The 24,784-nt window shown below is 56.1% G+C and overlaps 1 protein-coding gene across 2 annotated transcripts in view; it reads left to right on the top strand.

The window, feature by feature from the left end:
• The first annotated feature begins 383 nt into the window (after positions 1-383).
• TWIST2 (twist family bHLH transcription factor 2) overlaps positions 384-24,784 on the top strand; it is a 57,773-nt gene continuing 33,372 nt past the window's right edge. The window contains exon 1 of one of the 2 annotated variants that reach the window (XM_007486037.3): positions 384-1,323. In XM_007486037.3, the coding sequence (XP_007486099.1) occupies positions 800-1,282 (483 nt within the window). In that variant the 5' untranslated portion in view covers positions 384-799 and the 3' untranslated portion in view covers positions 1,283-1,323. The remainder of the gene's footprint in view (positions 1,324-24,784) is intronic. The other variant, XM_001362079.4, reaches the window with a different exon arrangement.

Below are 24,784 nucleotides of genomic sequence, written 5' to 3' on the forward strand. Positions count from 1 at the left end.
CGGTTCATCCCCGACGGCGCTGTCCCCAGGCGGCTCCGTTAGCCAGAGCGCGGGCATCCGGCCGGCCCCGCAGTCCACCCGGACTCCCGAAGTGGGGGCCGGCCGGCGAAGCAAACAAAGCGGCCGCCCAGGGAGGGTCGGTGGGAGGCCCCCAGGCGGGGGCGGGGGGCAGAGGATGGGAGCTTCTAGGAGCTCGCTGGGAGCCGAGGTGCCTTCTTCCCCGGCTTTGGGCTCCGGCTAACCCCAAACTGGGAAAGTCGGAGCAGGGAGGGAGAGGGGAGGAAGGGAAGAGGGAGGGAAGGAGGGAAGGGAGGGGGGGAGGAGGCGAAGAAAAGAAAGTCCTTTTCCTCCCCCTCGCGCCGGCGGCCAATCAGCGGCGGCCTCCGCACCTCCCTCACTGGTGACAACTATTTAGTAAGGAGCCCAGCTAAAGTTTCCAAAAAAGTTAGAATAACTTCCTCTCTCGGAGACCTCGGCTTTGCCCGAGCCGGCCTTGAAATAAGAGACTTTCGAGAAACTTGGAAAACGTCGGGTCAGCAAAACTCCTGTTTTTCCAAAAGGATCTGTCTCAGGAATTTCAAACACATTGAGTGAGGCTTCCACGCGCGCTCACACCGCGCGCGCACACACAGAAAGAGAGAGAGAAGGAGGAAGAGGAGAGAGAGAGAGAGAGAGAGAGAGAGAGAGAGAGAGAGAGAGAGAGAGAGAGAGAGAGAGAGCGAGAGCGAGAGCGAGAGCCAGCGAGTTTGGCTAAGACTGTTTCCTCCCTCCTTCTTCCCCCTGCCTCCTTGCAGAAAGAATGGAGGAAGGCTCCAGTTCTCCGGTCTCGCCGGTGGACAGCTTGGGCACCAGCGAAGAGGAGCTGGAAAGGCAGCCCAAGAGGTTTGGCAGAAAGAGAAGGTACAGCAAGAAATCCAGCGAAGATGGCAGCCCCACCCCGGGCAAGCGGGGGAAGAAGGGCAGCCCCAGCTCGCAGTCCTATGAGGAGCTGCAGAGCCAGAGGATTCTGGCCAACGTCCGGGAGAGGCAGAGGACGCAGTCCCTGAACGAAGCCTTCGCCGCCCTGCGCAAGATCATCCCCACTCTGCCCTCCGACAAACTCAGCAAGATCCAGACCCTGAAGCTGGCAGCCAGGTACATAGACTTCCTCTACCAGGTGCTGCAGAGCGACGAGATGGACAATAAGATGACCAGCTGCAGCTACGTGGCCCACGAGAGGCTCAGCTATGCCTTTTCCGTGTGGAGGATGGAGGGCGCGTGGTCCATGTCGGCATCCCACTAGCTCGCCCCAGGCTCCCGGAAGCCCAGCTGCCCACGGGGTAGGTACGGCTCTTTTCCTCTCACCTCGCCCGCCCGCTCTCCTCTTCCCCTGCGCTCCCAGGCCTGGACGCCAATGGCAGGAAGGGTGGCTGGGCCTGGGAACTCCTCGCACCGGGCTCCCTCGTAGGGCTCGGCCCTGGCCAGGGGGCAGAGTCTCAGGTGCCAGGAACAGCTAACCCTAGTTCCGAGGGCTTGATCCGGCACTAGGCAGGCGGCAGCTTCTCCAGTTGGTTGCTTTGTCCACATGCAGGGAAATAAGTGGCCCTCCAGGAACAAAAGAGAGGAGGGAGAAGCAGGGAAGCAAGGCCCTGGGCACTGCCCGGGCACCCAGGGGACCCGCGCTCCACGGCTGGTACATGCTGGCTGGAGGGAGGAGGCCGGGCAGATGGAGGAAGGGACAATTTCCCGCAGAGCCAGAAGGCATTTCTTGTACAAACATGAGTGTTTTCCTTGGGGGGGGGGGGGGGGGATAAGAGGACGCAACCAGCAGAGCCCAGTGACAGCAAAGATGGACAACAGCTGCTGTTTGTACCGGAGCCTCGCTGGGCCCTGGCTGAGGGGCGGCTCTGATAAAGCTGCCTCCGAGGGATGGCCCGGATCCCCTGGGGCCTCTCCCCGAGGGGCACTTTCCAGGCCGGCCCTAATCTCCGGGACAATCAGTTCTGGGCTGGGGCTTCATTTAAAAAAGAAAAGCAAACCCCAAGCCGTCAGTCAGTTTCTCTTTCTGGCTGGGCTCTGAGCTGTGAGTGTGAGTGTGAGTGCGGCTGCCCAGGCCCCCATCTTCTCCCAAGGAGATAACGTCAGCCCTGGTCAGGTTCAAAAGGAGCCAGGCTCCCAGCCTCCCAGCCTGCCAGCCCGGGCCGGGGCCAGGAAGGGCTCCCGGCAATCTCCGCCGATTTCCTCTGCGGGTCCCTCTTCCCTCCTTCCCTCGCGTCCAGCCTGCTTCAGTAGGAAGTGCCTGGGGTGGAGGGGCCTGGAGAGTGCACACATGCCCCCCCCCCCCGCTAAGATGTGCGTGCGTGCATACACACATGTAAAGTACATGTATGTGCAGATCGTATGTGGGGCGGCCAAGTCGCGTCACCCCAGACGGCCATTGGGGATGCAATGGGGGCTCTACGTCGGCTGGCCTCCCGTTCCCCTGGTCCTGGGTCCGATTCAGATCAGAGGTCTCGAGGCAGGGAAAGCCTGGGCTGGCACAACGGGTCAAAGAAGGGGGCGGAAGGGGCCGAGAGAACCGTCCTTCCGGCACAGCCTGGCCGGTTTAGGCGGGGAAGGCATCGCCCCTTTCTGTGGCTCGGACGCCTCACTGCCCTGGCCAAACGGGCACGTGCACAGAAGCCGGGACGGTGAGCAGAACCCGGGGAGCCGCGCCGATGTTGTCGTCGTCGTTCATGTAAGCGAGAAAGTTTCCGGTCTTTCTGCTTCCTGGGGGCTGCCAGAGCCTCCGGGAGCCTCGCTCAGCCCACGTGAACCTGAGAGAGGGAGGGAGCTAAGGCCCCCCGCGCGCCCCCCCACATATGGGGGGGCTCTTCTGCTCCTGAGAGCTCCCCCCCCCCTCGGCTGGGACGGCCGGAGCTCCCGTTTCGCGTTTGTCCAAGAGCGCCGAGATGGCTTTGGGGCTTGGGTTCTGGAGGCGCCGAACCTAAGGCTGGAGGGATCACAGATGGACAGGGTCACCCACACGCGCTTTGTCCGATTGGCCAGGGACAGTATAGACCAGCGCCGGCCTTTGGGGTTGCAACGATTGTAGACGAGCTGCCCCTAGTCAATCCCTTTGGCCCGTCCCCTCCGAGGACAGTCTGGAACCTCTGAAGGAGCACCAGGCCGGCTGAAGGGCTCAGGCTGGGGGTTCAGGCGCCCCCCCCCCCCCCCACTGTTTAAGTATCATGTCCACAGAATCGTCCTTATGATTGTCCCAGTAAGCAAAGGAGGCAGAGTGCATGCTGGCGCCTTTGCCCCACTGGAGGAATCTGGCTGGAGAGCTCAGGATTTCGTTTACAAACAATGCCGAGGCCGACCTGGGGAGCCCCAGGGAGAGGAGAGCCAGGACTGCGGTTCAGGGGAAGCTGCTGGTTTAGGGCCATTAACGACCCCCCCCCCCCCAGGCCCAGTGAATACATTCACCAGAACCTCTCTTTGGGACAGATTTCCGGGTTGCTTTTCCTCTGCTTACTCTCCCCTCCATCCCTTTCATCCTGACGGCTCCAAGCCCTGGGCTTCCCCCAGCCACACACACCGAGAAGGGGAGGGCCTGAAGGAGCCACGGCTGGGATGCCCTTGGCCTAGGGTGGCAGGCCGGAAAGCTTGCTCAAGCCGGGCCCTCGAGTCCTTGGACACCCTCCTTCCCCTGGAGGCTGGGCAGCCCCAGCCCACCACGGTGAGCAACGAAGGGCTGGACTGTCCTCCCAGAGATCGCCAGCCCCACCGTGATGGGGGATTCTGGGGGTCCGGCCGTCGGAGCCCTGCCGAGGAACTGAGGGGTCAGAAAGCCGGAGCTGGGCTGCGAGAAGCCAGAAGGGCAGGAAATGGCCCAAGGGGGGCCGGGCTGGATGCTGATGGGTTTTCTCTGGCCACATTTCCAAAGTGGAAGCGGACCCGAGTGAGCGGCTCTGTTTGAGCCATCAGCTAGAGCCTCCCCACAGGAAAACTCCGAAGGTTTGGAGAGGTGTGTGTGTGTGTGTGTGTGTGTGTGTGTGTATGTGTGTGTGAGTGTGTGAGTGAGTGTGAGTGTGTGTGTGAGTGTGTGTGAGTGTGTGTGTGAGTGAGTGTGTGTGAGTGTGTGAGTGAGTGTGTGTGTGTGTGTATGAGTGTGAGTGTGTGTGAGTGTGTGTATGAGTGTGAGTGTGTGAATGTGAGTGTGTGTGTGAGTGTGTGTGAGTGTGAGTGTGTGTGAAAGTCCTGAGAACATCAGAGCTGGGAGAGCAGATCCTCGGGCCTCCTGGCCTTGCAGAGACAGCGCCCATCCGTACAGACCCAGCAGGCTGGAGGGGTTTCTGGGTGGGCTCCAATCATCAAGGAATGACCCTCTGCTGGAATGTCAGACAAGGGGCCCAAGATGGCTGCAGTGCCCTGGTGGCAGCTGCCTCGGTGGGCGTCTTTGCTCTCTCTCCAGATCACGCCCACACAACGGCCCAGCCGGCTCCTCCACATCAAGGGTGCCTCCCTCCCTGGCCCAAAGACCAGGCCTCTTGGGGGGGGGGGGGGCTCTTCGTGATCTCTTTGGGGAGGAAGCATGGAAACATCATATCTGAGCAGAGTTTGCACTCAGGCAGGAGTCAGGCAGGCAGGGAGTTGAAAAGTCCTGGCTCTGCTGTTAGAAAGATGCTGGAGGAGGGCAGGGCACCCCTGGGCCTCGGAGGGCTCCTTCGCCTTTCTGGCTGGTGGCCTTGTCCCCAGGAATAAGAGAATAACAGATGGGGGGCATGGTGATACTCAAATCTGCCTCCCAACGCTGACTTTGCTGTGAATTTCCCCGCAAAGGACCAAGATTCCCCTGGGCGTGCGGGGTTTGGGACCCTCCCTGGAGAGATCGTGGCCCCCCAAAGAGGTTTCAGGTTCCTTGTTGTGAAGAGGATGAACGAGAGGGCTTTGAGTGTGCTCTTTAGGGGCAGGGAGGGGCTGAGGAGGGGCTCCGGGCAGAGGCTTTGGCTGGAAAGGCCCCCACTGGATCCAGTGGGCTGAGAGGGGAGCAGGAGCAGGAGCAGGAGCAGGAGCAGGATCTTCGTGGCAGGCAGGCAGGCAGGCAGTCGTCCCTCCTCGTCCCCTTGCCCAGCTCACTTTGATTTCCTCCGATCACCGAGAGATTCCAAAGCAAACCAAAACAACAGCAACAACAAGCCAGTGGGCGCACTCTGGAATGTCTCTTTGTGTGTGACTTGACCTGGGAACGGCTCCACGGGTTGCAGTTAGTGTTGTCTGCTTTCTGAGAGAGAGACAGAGGGGGAGAGAGACAGCCAGACAGACAGACAGAGGACAGACAGACAGAGGACAGACAGACAGAGGACAGAGACAGAGGACAGAGACAGAGGACAGAGACAGAGGACAGAGAAAGGCACCAAGGAAAAGAAAGAGGCAGATGTGGCTCCGGCCAGTGGGAGGGCCACAAAGGGCCATCTCTGCTGGGCTGGAAAACAGGGAGCAGGAGGAGGGCGACAAGTGTGAGGCTAGACCTCAGGCCGGAGGCATCACAGCAATCACAGGGCAAACGATGCTTTAACTCCCCGTAGAAATGGTGCCGGGAACGGGCCTCCAAGAGAAGCCTGCTTCTCCCCTTTGCGTCCGTCACAGGCTTCGCCCGCTTCCCTTCCCTTCAGAGCAGGGATCTCGAGAAGCAGCTTGGCTTTTGAAGCTGCCACCCAGGATGGGGTCCCGGGAATCTGCCACGGGCCCCCGCAGGAGCCTGTCCCCATATGCCTTCAGGGAACATTTGCCAGAGCTTCGGAGAGGCAGCAGAGCCGACCTCTGGGAGATCTCAGGTGTGGGGGCACGTGGTGAGAGGAGAGCACGATTTGGGGTGCCCACACGAAATCCTGCAGCCTGAAGGGGAGAGACATGACAAGGGTGAGCCCAAGGCAGGGGTGGTTCTGGGGGAGGGGGACGAAGAGACAGAGATGGGCGGATATCCCGATCCCAGGAAATGGCAGGCCCACACGGCTGGCCTCTTTGTGGTGTGGCTGTGAAGTTAGAGCCGGGGTGTGCGGATGGTCTCCAGAGTAAGAAGGCAGAGAGGCCCGCCAAGCTAGCCCTTCAGAGAGCTCACCAGCCTGGGCAAAGGACAGAGGAAGCCCCTAACATGGGTGGCTGGGTGCATCGGACCAGGGAAGGAAAGGCGTGCTCCCCTGGGACTTCCTCTTCCTTTCTCCCAGGGCTGTCCTTTGAGTTCCTGCGGACAGACCTGCTAGCTTGGCTCTCCCCTCCCTGTCTAGAACCATCTCTTGGAGAGAGAAGGCGTCAGAAAAGGAACCCCGTGGAGGAAGGGGCTCTTTCCTCCACCTCAGCCAGGAGAAAGCACGCGTCACCTTTCCGTTCTAGAGGGAATTTGGCCGGGCCTTGTGGGCCAGAGATTTGTGCCGGCCTCGGTGGCAGCCAGTGCAAAGAGCTTAGTCAGGACGATGCGCCAGGACAGAAAAGCCGGAGGGCTCGGCACTCCCAATGGGCTGCTTGGCCAGCAGCTTCACAGGAGGCACCCGAGGGCCACCCCCAAACCTCGCTCCCCTTAGAGGTGGCTCTGGGCTAGCCGTGTGGCTGGGGGGCCTGGTGGGCACATTCTGCTTGGCTTACTTATGACTCGGGAGTGGGACTTCCTTCTGTGGATGGAGTTCTGTCTCATTAACTCTACAGGGAGCTGAGTCTCCTGGAGGGAAGGGGGGCGCCACATATGCTAAACAAACTCCCTAAAAGAAAACAGGGGGAGCCGTCGGGGGCTCCCACAGGGAGCTCCTTGTGCACTCAGCTGGGACTGAGCATTCTGAGGCCGAAGGCCGGGGCCGGGCAGCCGCTTCTCCCCTTTCCACAGAGAGATCGATGATCAGGGGCTCGACCAACTGTCTCATGGCGTTTGCTAAAGGTCACCGGGCTGGGAGGGTGTGCAGAAGCGATCAGATGTCAGCAGCCAGGGGCCTGCTGCGCTCCTGATGAGAAGGGCCCGTCTCTGAGCTCGCCTCCTCTCCCCCACTGGAAACCCCAGCTCAGGAAGAGGAAGGGAAGATGGTCAGGAGCTCAGCTGGCTTGGTGTTTATTGGGTGTCTTCCAGGAAACCTGTGGGAGCCATGATGGAATTCCTCATAGGAGAGGCTGGTCCTATTGAGTGCCCCCAGAGAAAAAGCTGGCCTTTCTGTTCTTGTTTTTAAAGAGAGCTGTAAGAAGCATCAAATCTGGGGGGAGGGTGGAATGCAAGAGAAGAAGGAGGGAAAGGGAAGGGAATACAGGGAGGGAGGGAGGGAAGCAGGGAAGAAAGGAAGGGAGGGAGGAAGGAAGGAAGGGAGGGAGGGAGGAAGGAAGGAAGGAAGGAAGGAAGGGAGGAAGGAAGGGAGGAAGGAAGGAAGGAAGGAAGGAAGGAAGGAAGGAAGGAAGGAAGGAAGGAAGGAAGGAAGGAAGGAAGGAAGGAAGGAAGGAAGGAAGGAAGGAAGGAAGGGAGGGAGGAAGGAAGGAAGGAAGGAAGGGAGGAAGGAAGGGAGGGAGGGAGGGAAGGAAGAAAGGAAGGGAGGGAGGGAGGGCGGAAGGGAGGAAGGAAGGAAGGAAGGAAGGAAGGAAGGAAGGAAGGAAGGAAGGAAGGAAGGAAGGAAGGAAGGAAGGAAGGAAGGAAGGAAGGAAGGAAGGAAGGGGGGAGGGAAGGAAGGAAGGAAGGGAGGGAGGGAGGGAGGGAGGGAGGAAGGAAGGAAGGAAGGAAGGAAGGAAGGAAGGAAGGAAGGAAGGAAGGAAGGAAGGAAGGAAGGAAGGGAGGGAGGAAGGAAGGAAGGAAGGAAGGAAGGAAGGAAGGAAGGAAGGAAGGAAGGAAGGAAGGAAGGAAGGAAGGAAGGAAGGAAGGAAGGAAGGAAGGAAGGGGGGAGGGAAGGAAGGAAGGAAGGGAGGGAGGGAGGGAGGGAGGGAGGGAGGGAGGGAGGGCAGAAGGAAGGAAGGAAGGGAGGAAGGAAGGAAGGAAGGAAGGAAGGAAGGAAGGAAGGAAGGAAGGAAGGAAGGAAGGAAGGAAGGAAGGAAGGAAGGAAGGAGGGAGGGAGGGAGGGAGGGAGGGAGGGAGGGAGGGAGGGAAGGAAGGAGGGAGGGAGGAAGATTTTCCATTAACTTGGGCATTTATCTGCCCTTGCATAATGGTATTTGAACCGAATAAAATTCATTCAGAGACAATCTGGTTGGGGACAAAATTCAAGATTCTTTTAAAAAGGATCTAAATCAAGTCTGCCCTCTGTGCCACATGGTACATAACGTTGCTGCTAGCTCACCATCTAGCTGTGATCATGGACTTTTCTTCTGACTTGGACTGTGAGTGAGGCGGGCTATTGAAGCTCCCGGAGGTTTAAGCATCTCTAGAGCAGCTTTGGCCGGCCGGCTGGCCCTGCAGCACTCCCATCCCCACAGCCCGGCCTGGCCAGGGGCACTGCAAGGCCGGTGCCCTCCCTCCTTTGTCCTCAGTTTACAGCCCTGCCATTTATTCCTCATGGCCGCCATGGCTCCGTTTATGACACTGCGGCATCGTCTTGGCCAATGGGGGTTCCTATTGTCGTCTCCCAGGGTCTATGGATGCAGAGGGAGGAAGGGCCGCCTTCACGTCATCCCTGTAATAGAGCAAAGATGAAAGAGGGAAACATGGCTGAATATAATCTGGCCAAATTGGCGCTAATTAAAGGTTTAAGCTCATGTTTGGTATTTAAAATAGTCCTCAAAATACCTTTCCAGGAGAGAAACCCAAACCCCAACACTTAGCCTCCCCAAGCCTTAATTCTTTCACTTATAAAATAGGAATCATATCTTTAATGTGGGCAGCTAGGCGGTATAATGGATAGAGCACTAGGTCTGGAGTCATCTTCCTGAGTTCAATCTGGCTTCAGACACTTAACTGCCAGGTGGTCCTGGGCAAGTCACTTAACTCTGTTTGCCTCAGTTTCCTTACCTGTAAAATGAGCCAGAGAAGGAAATGGCCAGCCAATCTAGTATCTGTGCCAAGAAATCCCCCGATGGGGTCAAGAAGAGTCAGATATAATTGAAAACAAATGAGCCCCACCGCCAGCGTCCCTGGTAGCGGTCTTGACCACATGAGATCATGTAAAGCGTTTTTCAGACTCTAAAAGCAGCTCTTACTTCTTTCCCGTTTCCCAGTAGAGCCGTATCGTATCTCACTCAACCAGTGGAGTATCTGCCGTTTGGGGGAGGCTTGAAGAAAGCTGGCAGCCTTCCCAATGGAGGGTCTCTGGCTGGGAGGGGAGGTGTCAGTTATTTCACGGAATCAGGGAATGTGAGCTCCGAAAGAGGCTTTGGAGTCCAAGCCTTTACTGTTACAAATGGGGAAACTGAGATGCAGTGAGGGCTCCTGGGGTCGTTAATATGGAACCGGGAGGAACTCTAGAGGTCATCAAGTCCAATCCTTTCATTTTACAGATGAGGCAACTGAGGCACACCGAGACAAAGTGATTGGGCCTGGGTTACGGAGCTCTAAACCAGGTTCCCAGACTTCCAAGCCCCCCTTCCCACTGCCCCCTAAGCCAGTCTCTTGGAGGTTTAGGGCTTTGTAGCAGTTACTATCTTCGGTTTCTTGGCCAGTACGGTTTTATGCTATGGTGTTCGTGCCATAAAGAGGCATTTAGAACAGGCGAGTCAGGAAGATTTCAAGGCATTCTAAATCGTTTTTCCAACTGGTTCTGGCTGGCCTTCCAAGATATTGATGGATGAAGACAATGAAGAATTTGCTCATTATCTTTTAATTCATCAAACTTGTTGCCAAAACAAAACCAGCGACTCTAAAATGATTTAGACCTTTTTACCCCTGACGTCCCTGTGAGGATTTCTTTCCAACCTGCTGGATGGCCCATGGACACCCCGGGGGGCTCTGCCGTGGCTTGGCCTGCTCCTTACACCAAGAAGCACTTTATTCCGAGTTCGTCCAGGGCTCCTCCAGCTCTAGCAAAGATTTTAAGAAGTTTTGTGACTTCCAAGGAATACTTTGATTAAAAAAAAAAGGAGGGAGGGAGAGAAAGAGAGTAGGAAAGAAAGGAAGAAATTAAGGGAGGGGGAGGAAGGAAACACCTACAAGGGGTCAGGTCCTGTGAGAGGTGCTTAGAATCAAAGACAGAAAAGGAACAAGCTTCCAAGGAATTTAGGTTCTCTCCAGAAGATGTTTGTCTAGATAAATAGAAACAAAACAAACACATAATCATAGGAGCATGGATCTAGAGCTGAAAAGGCCCCTGAAAGCTCCACTTCAACCTCTCCATTCTCCACATCAGCACAATCTGAAGCTTAACAAGGGTAAGTGACTTACCCAGGGTCACACAGCTACAAAATACCAGTGACAGACTTTTTATTTTTGCTGGGGGGAGCAGAATAAAGAAGTGGGGACAGGAGAACCACCTACTAATAGCTGGTAGGGAAGAGAAAAGTTTATCCACTCAACTGAGCTTCTAAGGAAGGTAGAGATTCTAGGACATCTAGGAAAGGGAAAGAGAAAGGGAGGAATAACAGAGGAAGAAGACTGTCCATTTCCTTTTCTGTTGGGTTTGTAACCATCACTATAAGCATTATTAGAAATATTTTCTTGCTAATTGATGTCATATCTTTAAAGCTGTTGCAAAAATAACAGATAGCTACATGGTAAAGCATTTATTTGTTCTTATGATTTTTAAATTAAATTTTTATTTTTAATAGATTAACAATTTATTTTCCCTCCCTTCAATCCAGAAGAAAGAGAGCAAAAGAGAGAAAGGAAAAGAGAAGGAAGGAAGGAAGGAAGGGAGAGAGAAAGGAAGGAAGGGAGGGGAGGGAGAAAAAAAGGAAGGGAGGGGGGAGAGAGGAAGGAAGAAAGGAAGGGAGGGAGGGAGGGAGGGAGGGAGGAAGGAAGGGAGGGAGGGAGGGAGGGAGGAAGGAAGGAAGGAAGGAAGGAAGGAAGGAAGGAAGGAAGGAAGGAAGGAAGGAAGGAAGGAAGGAAGGAAGGAAGGAAGGAAGGAAGGAAGGAAGGAAGGAAGGAAGGAGGGAAGGAAGAAAGGAGGGAAGGAAGGAAGGAAGGGAGGGAGGAAGGAAGGAAGGAAGGAAGGAAGGAAGGAAGGAGGGAAGGAAGAAAGGAGGGAAGGAAGGAAGGAAGGGAGGGAGGAAGGAAGGAAGGAAGGAAGGAAGGAAGGAAGGAAGGGAGGGAGGGAGGGAGGGAGGGAGGGAGGAAGGAAGGAAGGAAGGAAGGAAGGAAGGAAGGAAGGAAGGAAGGAAGGAAGGAAGGAAGGAAGGAAGGAAGGAAGGAAGGAAGGAAGGAAGGAAGGAAGGGAAGGACAGAGGGAGGGAGGGAGGGAGGAATATCTTTTTAACAAACAAAACAAAAAGTTGAGCAAAACAAAGTTTCATGCTGTGCCCTGAGTCCATCGCTTCTTCAGCATGGGAGGAGTCTATTCATCCTCATGCCTTTGGCATGGCAGTTGGTCCTTGCTTAGTCAGGTTGATTTCCCAGCACTTTGCTGTGTGCTTGTCCCACCCGGTTCCTTAAGTCTCGTGGCCAGGTAAATACCATTAGCCAGTTTTGGACTGGGAAACAAGGTTCTTTCTCTGGGTGCTGTCTTCATTCCCCCTGCCTTTGCCTGTCTGAATTCAGCGTTCACTGTACTTCCTGGAATATTTGTGCTGTTGTTTCAGTGGTATCCAACTCTTCCTGACCCCATTTGGGGTTTTCTTGGCAAAGATCCTGGAGCAGTTGGCCTTTTTTTCCTTCTCCAGCTCATTTTAGAGATGAGGAAACTGAGGCCAACAGGGTTAAAGGACTTTCCCAGACTCACACAGCTAGTAAGTAACTGAGGCCAAATTGGAATTCAGGGAGATGAGTGTTTCTGACTCCGGACCTGGTGCTCTATCCACTGTGGTGCCACCTAGCTGCCTGGCACATAGTAGGTGCTCCTATACCTATTTGGTTGAGCATCTCCTCTACTAACTAAATAGAAAACCAACAAGGCAGCAAATGTCACCTGCCAGACACTTCTTCAAAGTCATAGGATCTTGGTCAAAGGTCACAAAAGCAAGTTAACAACTGCACTCAGGTGTCAGCAAAGCCAATCAAGTCAACAAATCCTCATTCTGCCCCTACTGTGTGCTGGGAAGATTTTGGTAGTTCTCCTTTTAGTGAACAAAGGGCTGCCAAAATATGCGCCAGCCGTGTCCCTGAGGAAGCGCTGTGTGGCCTCCTCTATGGGCCCAGCTCCATGTTGGTTACGGTCTAGAATACAGAGACAACGTTGATGTGATGAAAGGGAACCATTGTCCAAGAGGAGAGGAAGACCAAGAAGACATCAGGTGGGACATACTTTGGAAACCAGTTAAAAACCAGTGGAAGGGGGCAGCTGGGTAGCTCAGTGGATGGAGAGCCAGGCCTAGAGAAGGGAGGTTCTGGGTTCCAATCTGGCCTCAGACACTTCCCAGCTGGGTGACCCTGGGCAAGTCACTTGACCCCCATCATCTAGCCCTTACAACTCTTCTGCCTTGGAACCAGTGCCTGCTATTGCTTCCAAGATGGAGGGCAAAGATGGTTTAAACAGAAAAGAAGAGGAAAAGGCAGGAGTGGCTTATCTGTGCTAGAGAATTCTAAGTGGCTATCTTCAGGGACTTAAAGGGAGCTCCTGGACAGGAGGGGACGGACTTCTTCAGCTTGGCCCAAGCAGCTGGAACCATATCACGGAAGGAAGCTCGAGGAGGAGATTTCACCTTTGGTGAGGAAAGGCTTCCTGGCAGACAGAACTTGCTGCTGGAGGTCTTTGAGCATCCTTCGCCGCATGGAAGGGAGCCTTGCTGGTTGGCTCTCAGGCTGGGGAAGGTGGCTTTTGAGGTCCCCCAAGGCTCTGCTATTCCCAGGTCTTGTGACAGCTTGCTGGAGAAAGTGGGCTATCACCGAAGGCCTCAGAATCCATCAGGGTGGCTCCATCAGTGGCAAACACTGGTGCCGGGTGTCCCACCGTTATGCTTCGGGCTGGGTCACCGAGGCCCAGCGGTGTGGGAGGATCTACCAAGTCATTCAAGGATGGCATCTGCACATCTGGGATCTGCACTGATGGCAGGAGTTGACAGGTTGGAGCTTCTTTGGGAAATGGCGTCACCGACTCTGCCAGAGGCGGGTGAGGACAAAAGGCCATGTTTTGCCGCCTCTCCGTGGCCCTGGAATGCGTCCACGTGTGTGGTTTCCTCCCTCCATGAGCTTCCCAAGGAGAGGAGGCTTTCTCGTTTCTGTGCGGGCTCAGTGGCCGCAGCTCTCCTCCCAAGGTCTGTCCGTGGATCCTCTTCGTGGTAGCCGAGCCAGGCCTCCCGGGATAACTAATTTCCTTGTTGGTGGGTCTCTCTGCCCGGACTTTTAGCACGTGGCCAAATCGAATGGCATTTTCTCTTACTAGAGGCAAACCCATGGCACGGTGGATTCTGGGAAGAATTGTAGAAAACGGCCCCGAGCAATGCTCCTGGAAGGGCCTGGGGTGGGCTTGGCCACTGACTCGGTGTCTGACTGTGCACGGCAGCCATTGGTCTGGGGGAATGTGAGCGTTTCCGAGGACCCCCGGCCAGCCCCCGGCAGCGCTGTGGCACTGTGGCGTGGTGGAGAGGCGGCTGAGATCTAGCGAGGGTCCTAACGGAGGCAGCCCTGGCAAGAAGGAGGGGGTCACCTCTGTGCCCTGGTCATGCCATAGCTCGAGTCTGGGGGAGCTGAGTAAGGGAGCCCCGACACACAGGGGAGTGGTCAGAGGACCACCAGGAGGAGGAAGGACCTGAGGACGGACTGAAGGAAGTGGCCGTGGATGGGATGGGCAGGAGAAGACTCGGGGCTGGCGGACGTGTGGAAGGAGGCTCTTGTGGCAGACAGTGGCTGGGAAGGGGAAAGGGAAGCCCTGGGTGGGAGGCAGTGTGCCCTGATGGTGAGATGGGCTGGCCTTTGCGGGAGAACCTACCTGCATGCGGGTGAAATTTCAAGTGTGATCGTCAATACGATGATGTTGTAGAGTAAGAAAGGCTGGAGTGAACTTCTTGCAAAAGTGAGCTCCGGCAGACTCTAGGGGGAGAGTGGGGCCAGACGTTCAAAGACGACATCAGTGCTGTTAGCATCATTAAGCCGTTCGGAGCCTCAGTTTCCTCCTCTCTAAAATGGGCGTGTTGCCCTTCTCTGACTCCGAGAGTCCAGGGAAATCCTATCAGTCCTTCCAGCACTCACTAAAGCCGAGACCTTCTTCTTCTTCTTTTCTTCCAGCCCCATAGCCTGCTAGGAGGAGCTGCAAGCTGGAGCGTGCGCTCGGAATCCCTGCTTCCAACAGGCCCCGAGCCCTGAACTTGATTTGTTTTTACTATTTCAGGCCATTTCTGGGCCCAGCTGCACCCCCCGATTGCGGGATAACCAGCCGTCTGTACTTAGGGCAGCGCGTCGGGGGGCCCGGCTTGGACTCTTGGCCCCGAAGCCTCCTCCTCGCCAATGGGACTGAGCTCTGGTCACTGCTTCCTGGACCTCAGCTTTCTCCTCCACAAAATGGGGGCTTCTAAGACTCTCGGGCCTTCCTTGGTAGCCCTTCAGGAGCTCGGTCAGGGCGCGCCGACTGGCCTCTCGTGCTCCCTGCTTCAGAGGAGAGCGGACGGAGCTCGGCAGGTGGAGTCGGGAAGCCCGGGTTCAAATCTCACCTCCAACCGGTCATGAGCTCGGAGCTCCGGTGCCAGCGGCCCGGCGAGGCCTCGGCTCTAGTTGTCTCTTCCATATTTATTGGGAAATGGACGCTCTTTCGCGCCTTTCCGCCTTCCACTGTCTCCCCAAACCTGCCATGCGGGAGAGTATTGGAAATCCAAGTTTAAAGGGCCAGGATGGAGCTTCCCTTCCTGACTCTTCTGTCCCTGGATGGGGGGGGGGGGGGGCTCTCTGTGGTCACGGCGATCATCCTTCTATTTATTGTCGGTGTCTCTCGTATCTCCCCCTCGCGTGGCCCATGAAATGTTTTTTAAGTGAAAAAATAAAACTTGTGCCTGGCGAGACAAAGAGCCCCCCACCCGGCAGGCCCAGAGCGTGTGTCTTGTTCTGCGCCCCTCGGGGGCTCCCGTGGTCGCTCCTGTGAGCCGCTCTCTGCCCCCCCCCATCTGAGCCGTTTTCAGCGCCGGCACTGCGAGGGCTCCCCGGGCTCTGCTCCTTCGGCTCTCCATCGCCTCGCCGGGCCTTCTTCCCAGCTTCCCCCGACTCTTCCTCTCCTCCGCCCGAGGATGGTCCCCGCTTTCGGCTTCCTCAAAGGAGCCGTCCTGGTCGTCGCTGGGTGAAGTCTGGCCCTCGGTGGCCCTCGGTGGCCCCCGGACCCGTTCCTGGGCGGGTGGGGGAGGCTCGCTGGGGATCGGCCGCCCGGGACGGGCTTCCTGACTCCACTGGCTGAGCTGCTCCTCCCGGAGGCCAGCCTTTCGCTCTCCGCCCGCCCCTCGCTAACGCGCCTTCTTCCTCTTTCTCTGCGGGTGGGAGCCAGGCAGGGAAGCCGCCTGTGGGATGCTTCCACCTTTTCCGGGGGTCCCCGAGATGCGGGTTCTATTCATGGCTGACCAGCCTCGGCCGGGGCTCAGCTCTGAGTGGTGAGGCCTGGAGGGGCCACAGAGGCAGCCGGACACCTTCCTGGGTGGCGCCCCGACCAGCGTGTCAGGCAGGTCCAGCACCGAAACCCGAGCATGAAACGAGGGCCTCCGTCTGCGCCCTGACGGCCTCGGGGCCCTCCGTGTCCCAGCGCTCGGCCTCCTCGGCAGGCCTTTCCAGCGCTGGGTCCGTGCCTGGCCTCTTCCCTCGGCCAGGCCTCGAGCCCATCGCTGTACAGAGAGGGAGTCGCATCCAGTAGCCTCTGAGGCCCCCGGCCCAGCTCTGGGCACCCCGGTCCTCCGAGCACCAGGGGAGGGTGTCCCTGTCTTACGGGGCTCCCCGGGGCAAACCTCCGACGCCGTTGGGCTCTGCTTCCATGTACGGGGTCTCCGAGGCTCTGGACAGACTCTGGAAAGGCTTCCCGGCCCAGCTTTAAAAGGGGAGCCTTCCACGGGCGCCCTGAGACATCCTGTCCCACGCCTGGGCCCAGAGCGCAGAGGGAAGCCCGGCTTCGCCCTGGCCCCCTCGGGGCTCCCACCCGCATCTTCGCCTGCCGGCTCTGCCCGGCGGGCACCTGGTGGAACGGCCTCCGAGTGAGGGCCGGCGCGAGCTTCTCCACCATCCAGCCCCTTCCCAAACGAGCCTCGCCTGGCGCTGCAGAGCACGCCGCGGACTCCACACACCGACCCTTGGCTTCGCGGGCGAGGGAGCCCCAAAGGCTGCCTCCGCCAAGGCTCTCCGTGAGATGTAGGCGCGCTCGGAGCCCCCCAAGGCCCAGAGACCTTCTTCTGGCCTGCCCGGGCTGCCCAGCGACCCACACGGCCACGGAGAGCGGCCAAAGCCGGCCAGGCGGCACCCAGAAACCTAAAAATGGTCTTTTCAAACCCAAAGCGCCTGGGATGCCGCCCCGTTTCCCAGACACTCTGCCCCCAGGAGCCAAAGTGAACGGGAGGGGGAGGGGGTTATTAGGCAGTGAATGGGGGGGGTGGCAGCGGCCCCCCCCCAGCCCCTCTCCAAGAGACCACCAGAGGAGCTTCTCGATTGTTGCAGGCCAGCTGTGCATGAGCGTCCATCTAAAGACTTACCCAGAGTCACACAGCCAGGCCGGCCCTCTCACCCCCTCTCTACAGGCCGGGGGCGAAGGTTTAGATAAGGTAAGGGGCCTGCTCTCCCCGTCCCCCTGCTCCCTGGCCCCCACGGCCCCGCTCTTAGCCCCGGCCGCTCTCCTTCGAGCCCAGGTTCTGTTCTCATCTACGGGGCTGCACCCCAAGGCGCCCGGGGGCCCGCCCGCCCCCTCCGTCCATTCTAGGAGGGCGCGGGCCAACTTTCGACCAGGGGGACGTTAGGAGGAGGCGGGCGGCCATGGCAAACAGAAGCTCCAGGCCCAATGGCTTCCCCCGTCCTCCTCTCCCGCGGCCGGCCCGGGGCGGGGGCAGGAAGGGCCCCGGCAGGCCACAGCTGGGCCTGCCTGATGGGGGGAGGACGAAGAGAAACAAAGAGGTTAAACAGTGGGGCCGCCTTCGTCATCCCAGGCAGGGGCGCTTGTTGATGCAGAACCTACTGGGGAGCACAAGCGAATGAATGAGTCAGAGCCGATTTCTCTCTGCTTCCTTGCTACTAAAATAAACAAGCCGGGAAGGCCTGAATGAGAAAAGCGAGACTCCCCAGGACAGCTGCGGAGCAGGCCGGCGGCCCGTGAAGAGTGACCCAGAGACGGAGGGCGGGCCCGGGCCCGACATGTTCCGAGCAGGCTCGCGGGACGGGCAACCGCGGCCATCGAGGCACGGATCGGCCCATCGACGGATGGCAAGAGGCGGCCATAGGAAGGAGGAGGACAGAGAGAGAACACGGGGAGGCCAGCGAAGGAGAGCCTGGAGTTCATGGCTGCAGGAGAGGACGGAGGCAGGGAGGGAGGCCGGCCCTTGGAGAAGCCCTCAGGGTTAGCCTCCTAAAAGCGTGAGGAGCCCCGGAAGGAGCCCAGCGGGCCGCCCTCCCTGGGGCCCGGGAGAAAGGAGGAAGAGGAGGAGGGGAGGGCCTGCGATGACAGTCCAAGGAAGAGGCTCGGGTTTGTACATCCCGTTCTGAGAAAGCATTCGGGCCCGGCGGGGCTCGGAGGAGCTCAGAGCGGACCAGGCAGGGCTTCCTTCTGGCCTGGCTTCTTGTCCGACGCACCTCCAGAGAGCAGCCGGCCTCAGATGCGAGCCTGGAACCCCGCTCGAGTCCTTGTCAGCTCGGGAAACATCCCTGAGCAAGAGGAGGTTAAGCCTGCGCAGGCTTCTCTCTTTCTCTCCCTCTCTCTCTGTCTCTCTCCCTCTCTGTCTGTCTCTCTCTCTCTCTCTGTCTCCTCTGTCTCTCTTTCTCTCTCTCTCTGTCTCTCTCCCTCCCTTTCTGTCTCTCCCTCTCTCTGTCTCTCTCTCCCTCTCTCTGTCTCTCTCCCTCTCTGTCTCTCTGTCTCTCTCTCTGTCTCCCTGTCTCTGTCTCTCTCTCTCTGTCTCTCTCTGTCTCTCTCTCTCTCCCTGTCTCTTTCCCTCTCTGTCTCTCTCCCTCTGTCTCTCTCTCTCTCTGTCTGTCTCTCTGTCTCTGTCTCTGTCTCTGTCTCTGTCTCTGTCTCTCCCTCTTATCTCTGTCTCTCTCGACTTCCCGCTTCCTCTGCTCGCCTGTGAGCTGGACGGAAGGAGAGAGCCTGGCTCTGTGCTCTCCTTCTTCTCTCTCCAGCGAGATCCAAAGGGCAAGGGTGTTGCAGCGGAAGGATGGGGCCCTCGGGGACAGCAAACAAAGAGTGGGAGGTTCGCAGAAGGCCAGCATCTGCTGCTCTCAGGGTATGACCACGAGAGGACTGGACAAGGGGCTCACGGAGTTCACTTGGGCCGCAGCCATGCTGGGCCGTGTCGAAAAGCAGAAATGGAGAGAGAGGAGGCAGGAACAGGAGGCAGGGAGGGGGCCTCTCTCAAATGGACGGGGCTCTGCCCCAAGCCCGATCAGCCTCCCGTCGAAGCCCAAGGACGAGCCGCTCCAACACTTAGCTCGACGCAGAGGCTCCCAGGAAAGGCTTCATTCGGTGCCATCGTTTTGTCTAGAAAAGCCTCGGAAACTGTCAGGAGGTTTGCAAACCAGAGGAATTCGCCCTGAACAAGGAGCCGGACGTCCGTCCTCCTCAGCTCCCCCTGCTTGAAGGCTACACGAGGAGTTGGTTTCCTCTTGTGTCTTTCTATGTGGATCCCGCAGCACAGTCCTTGGCACACTATAGGCCCACAAGAAAACAAGGCCAGAGATGCCTGTGGCCCTGTGGAAAGGCCCCACCCACCCCTGGAGCGTCCTGCAGAGCTCAGGGCGTCCCCTGAGGCCCGAGGACTGATATGGGGTCATGGATGCTCACTTTGGGGCCACAAACTCCAGGCGTACATCAAGGGAAAGCCAGAGCGGCCGGCTGTGTGGCCTGACAGGGAGGGAACAGGAAGCGCCCGGAATAGGCAGGCGCACATGGGCCAGACCCAGATCGTTGGAGGGAACGTCTACACTGACGAGCTCGTACCTCCTGAGCATCGCGGAGGATCGTTCTTATCGCCCATGAGGGAGCGTAGCGGGGTCAGCCTGGAGGAGCAGCCCGTGCCCCGGCCGCTTCTGGGAAAACGTGCCTCACGGCTGAACGAGAGAGACGCGGCGCCCTGAGAAGCCGGAAGCAGAGGAGGCACCCCGAGACAGGGCAGCCCAGCGCCAGAAGAGAGCCCAAAGCCTCACCTTCAGCTGACACGCGCGCGCTCTGCCTCGGAAAGGTTCTTGTCCTCTGGAGACCGCGTTTTCTTCATGTGTCAGTGCAGGTGGTTGGATGAGGTGGCCTCTAGGTGGGCCGCTGGCTCTGTCCTTGGTCTCTTGGACTTCTGGTCCTGCGGAAGGGTCAGGACACGCCCGTGAAATCCAGCTGCCAAGGAGCCAGGCACTACGCAGACGCATTCTCGATTGAGCCGCCCATCTTTGGGTGGTCCAGGAACGCGGCAGAGACGTGATCCCCAAAAGACCCATCAAACTGGGGGCTCTGAAGGCTTTCCATGAGTTTCTGCATTGGGATTATTTCCATCTTCTCCTCAAGGCGGGCCGGTCCCATTCCACCGTACAGTTCTGCATACGTGGCCAGAAGCATTTTATGTCGCTGCCCAATAAATGTGGTCTTCTGGTAGCTGGAAACTCTGTGTGTGCGTGTGTGCGGCGTGCGTGATTCCACATGTAGGACTGCTCTTTTCCAAGCAGCCACATAGAAAAGTAGCTCGAATTCCTGCCTTCCTGTCAGCAAGAATTGGGTTCGCATCTTGTCTCTGATCCATACCAGCTGTATGACCCTAGAGAAGTCACCTAACTCCTCAGAGTTCTAGGTCCCTCAAACCAAAACTTACAACCCTGTTGTGGATCTGGATCTGCGTCAGCAAAGGGAATTTCCACATTGGGGGTTCTCTTCCCTCCTAGACTCATAGGGGCATATGCTCCTTTTTTTCTAATCAAAGAGTAATGTGGCGTAAGAATAACATTAATTAACAAATAATGTTATAAGTAAATTACGATGATCTATAATACATGTTAACTAACATGTTTGATAAAATGATTCAGAATAAATAATACTTGATAATTATTAATAATAATAGCTAGTATTCTCCAAGTACTTTAAGGAGTGCAAAATTATCTCACTTAATCTTCACAACAACCCTCAGATATAGGTGTTAATATTCAATTTTTATAGATGAGGAAACTGAGGCTAACAAAGGGTTAAATGATTTGCCTGGGGTCATACCACAGCTAGCAAATGTCTGAGGCCAGACTTGAACTCAGGTCTTGGGGACTCTGGTGCCAGATCTCTATGTGCTGATGCAGTAGCTCTGGCCACTTAGTATCCTCTCTCTTGGCCTCAGTTTCCACATCTGTAAAATGAGAAGGGCAGCTCACATGGCCTCTCACAGTCTGGGCTGCCTTGCAAGGGGGATTCCATGATCTCGAGAACGTACCAAACCTCATCATTCCATTTGTAGCAGAACACGGGACACATGAGGGGCTGCAGACGGGAGGGGTGATGGGTTTGGTTCTGATGTTCACCACCTGTTAAAGGGGTCCTTATCGGGGATTCTCGAAGGTTGGATGTCAGCTGAGACTCCTGGAACTCCTCCTGGCTAGCCCGTCCTCAGGGGCTTCCGTGGCACTGCCCTCTCCTGACTCCCTGACCCTCCCTTGTCTTGGCTGCTTCACCTGATCTGTAAACCCAGCCCCAGACTCTCTCCTGAACCCTGCTGTGCCGTCATCACCAGCTACTTGCCTTCTGGACTTTGGGAATTCCATACACTGTGGGCATTCCAAATTCCACATGGCTGGACCCGAACTCGCTGCCTTTTCTCTCAAAGCTCCAGAGCTTAGAATGGTGCCTGGCACCTGGGAGACACTTACTAAATGTGGATTCTCTTCCCCCTTAATTAAGGGCAATGATAGCCTCATTTGGGGGCTTGGATGTCTGGCACCTGGGAAGAAGTCCTTGAGGGACTCATTGTCTGCACAGTGCCTGGCTCAGGGCACACTGAATAGGTGCTTAAGGAGCAAAGGTGTCCACCTACAAGAGATCTGGGTGCCATCTCATCCAATCTGTTTGTTTTATAGATGGGAAAACTGAGGCCCAAGTAGGTTAAGTGGCATGCCCAAGGTGATAGAGAAAGTAAGCTGTCAGAGGTGAGATTCGAACTTGGCTCTCCTCTGACTCCAGAATCAGTTATTTTCCCACTGTGACATGCTTGCTGACTGATTTGTTCATCCGACACCGCCACATCTTGTTGAGAGGTCTCTCAGGACAGAGCCTGGCACTTACTATGCTTTGCCTTGACTTCCACACTTGTCTCATTCTTTCTACTCACACAGCCCCCTCCTACTCCAGGCCCTCAGCACCTCTCAGTGGGGCAAGAGAAAAGCATCTAAGCAATCTGCCTGCCTCAAGCCTCTCCCTCTCCCATGTGTCCCACACACAACGGCCGTGGTGGTGCTCCTAAGGCACATAGCTGCCATCCATTGCCTCTTCCAATGCCTCTGTGGCCCCCAGTACCTAGAAGATGAGCTAGTTCAACCTCTCTGGTCCATCCCTCTCCAAGCCCTTCACACTTTGGCTGCAGCCTGATTTCTGGGCTGATTCCCCCAATTCCCTTCATTTGCAGCCACTCTTACCCACTCACTGTGCCCCACAGAGGGGGCTTCTCCATGGCATTGCCCAACTTGCCATGCCCAAGCTGCTCTGCCTCGATCTCCTTTGCCTATTTGCTGTCCCCATGTCCCCTCTTTGGCAGGGTCCCTTACTGGCCTATAGCACAGGCATGGCCTGACGCCCCCTGCCCCTCCGGGGACCCCAGTCTCCCCCCATCCCCCACCTCATTCCCCAAATAGGTAGGTTTTTACTTTGTTGTGTTTTTTTCTTCCAAGTGAAGAATGAAAGGTGGGAGGGCCCAGAGATTGTGTCATCCCCCCCCCCCCCGTTTTCCCAGCTCCAAGCACAGCACCTGGCACACAGTAGGCACTTAATACATGTGTGGTCAATGAAGGAAGGAAGGAATGACTGAATGAAACTTGGAGCTGACCCCTATTCTTTTCATGAGTACTTCCAAAAGATTTTCTTAGGGGTAAATGATGAAAGGGAGGGGCCTTACGGCTGATGCCCATTTTCTTCTCCCTGGCCTATTTTAAAAGCAAAAAAGCCAGGCACCCCTTCAGGAAAGTCAAAAGCACAAAGAAGCCAGCTGGAAGGAGTGAGTGAGCAGGAAAGTAGCCCTTGGCAAACCACCTGCACACCCACCACCGCTAGGGCCTTGGGCCTATAAAAACCAAAGAGAACCTTGTGGATTGGCAGGGCTGCGGATCAAGGGGGGAGACCCTGGGCTGCTCCTTTGTCCTTTCTTTTTTCTGAGAGAGGAGATGGAATCTGCTCATTGTGGCCATTCCAGAATCTTCATTCTTCTCTTTCAAGAGAAGACCCAGATGGGCAACTGGGCAAAAGGAGAGCCTGAGGGAAGCGGGTCTCACTAGGGCCATTTGCCCATTCCTGGTGGGGACAGTCTTCATTAAGTGGAAGTTTGATCTGAAGTTAGAAAGAGAGAAATAACAAGAAAATGAAAACTGCCCTGTTCAGGTGGCACGATAGCGTAGCGTCACTGCCAAAGCTAATGTTAGCGCCATCTTCTGAGAAATGTAAAAATAGACAAAATGGGCCGAAAATGACGATGGTGACAAAGAGGGGGACGAACGGCGATCACCAGAGCAGTCTCCAGCCACGTGGCTTTTGCCAAGACCCTCCATGCGTCATTACTGGAGCTGTGATGTCGCTGCTAGGACCATCCCTGCTCTTCAGATAAGGGTGTCCTGGGACATCCAAGCTCTAGGAAGATCCAACGTAAGAGAGGGGCAGTGCCTCACTCCCTCTGGGGCCAGGCAACTCACATGCTGTTCCTTCCATGGAAAACCACTCAGCCTTACCATCTGCCTCTCTAGGCCCTCCCACCACCCAACTCTGTCATCTGCCCTATCTATGAAGCCCAAGTCTCTGGACCTTGCCAGCAATCCCGATGCTGTCCCTCTGGCCCTTCCATCTGCCCTGTAGGCAGGCTTTCCTTTAGATGCCATCTCCCATAATTAGCATATCAACTCCTATAAGAACAGGACTAGCTTGATTTTTCTATTCATAGCTCCAGCTCTTCGCAGAGGGTTTGGCATAAAGCTAGTACTTAATAAATGATACATGCTTGCATTCATTCATTCATTCATTCATTCGTCATGCTCCAGACAAAGGAGGGTCTTGCTGTCAGTAGTAGTAGTAGTAGTAGTAGTAGTAGTAGTAGTAGTAGTAGTAGTAGTAGTAGTAGTAGTAGTAGTAGTGGTGGTGGTGGTGGTGGTGGTGGTGATGGTGGTGGTAGTGGAGGAGGAGGAGGAGGAGGAGTAATAATAATAACTCATGTTCTATAACACCCTTTGTCAATTCCTCCTGTCTGAATGTGGGCAAGTCCTTTAGTGTCTCTCTTGCTCAGTTGCCTCATTTGTAAAATGAGAAGACTGGAGCAGAAGACCACCGAGGCCCCTTCCGGCTCTAGACCTAGCTACGGTCCTGTGGGCACATAAGTTTGGGAAAGGGTTTCCTCCTCTCCATTTGTTCACCAAATGCCCACGACAGTTGGGCTAGGCTGGCGCTGTTGCTATCTTCATCTTCCAGACAGAGAAATAGAGACAGTGGCAGACAGATGGGAGAGAGGCAGAGACATTCAGAGAGAAAGACAGAGACAGCATTGGTAGACAAAGAGATGCATGAGAGAGACACAGAGACGTGTAGAGACACAGGAAGAGACAGAATGGCCCGGTCTGACACCCAGCCCTTATAACTGGACCCACCAGAGAGCCTCATCGCCATTTAGAACCAGAAAAGAGCTCCCGATGACACCTGCCTTTCCTGGATTGCGCTGCAGCCTTGATGTGACCCTCTTGGTGGGGAGCTATTAGGAACATTATTAGTCCCATTTTATGGATGTCAAAATGGAACCCCCTCATTTTACAAGTGAGGAAACTGATGTTCCCCGTCATGTCTGGAGTGCTCATGTGCACACGTGCGCACACACACACGGTAGGCTGCACTCTCCTTGGGTAGGGGATGCCTCGTTTTGCAAACATTTTGTTTCTCCTCAGAAATGCCTTGCACATGGTGGTGCTAATTACAGCTAATGTTAACGCTGCTTGGAACAGTTTGCAGAGGGATTTCCTATTTGATTCCTCCTCACCACTACCCTAGGAGATAGGTAGTGCTTTTGTCCCCATTTTCAGAGAAGGAAACTGAGGTAGACAGGGGGAAATGACTTCTCCAGGGCCACACAGAGAGGCAGGATCTGAGGCAAAACTTGAACTCAGATCTTCCTGAATCTAAGTGGGTATTCTCTTATTCCTTCTAGTTTATTATTCTTATTCTCATCTGATCATCATCAAAATGAATTGGAATTTGGATTAGTATGCTAGAAGGAGGGGGTGGAGGTGGGAGGGGACGGCTTTTTGTAACTGCTAAGTAACCATACTGCGAGACTTCTCCCATGTTGTGGTTGAGGGACCTGAGGTTGCTGTTATCCTCATTAGCTCTCCAAGATGTCTTAAAACGAGGAAGAAAAGGGCCAGAGCTGCAAAGAAGCCTGCCCGGGGGGAGGGGGAAGGGCCACAAAAGGGGGGACACAA

Source organism: Monodelphis domestica, chromosome 2, assembly GCF_027887165.1.
Source record: "Monodelphis domestica isolate mMonDom1 chromosome 2, mMonDom1.pri, whole genome shotgun sequence".
Taxonomy (NCBI): domain Eukaryota; kingdom Metazoa; phylum Chordata; class Mammalia; order Didelphimorphia; family Didelphidae; genus Monodelphis; species Monodelphis domestica.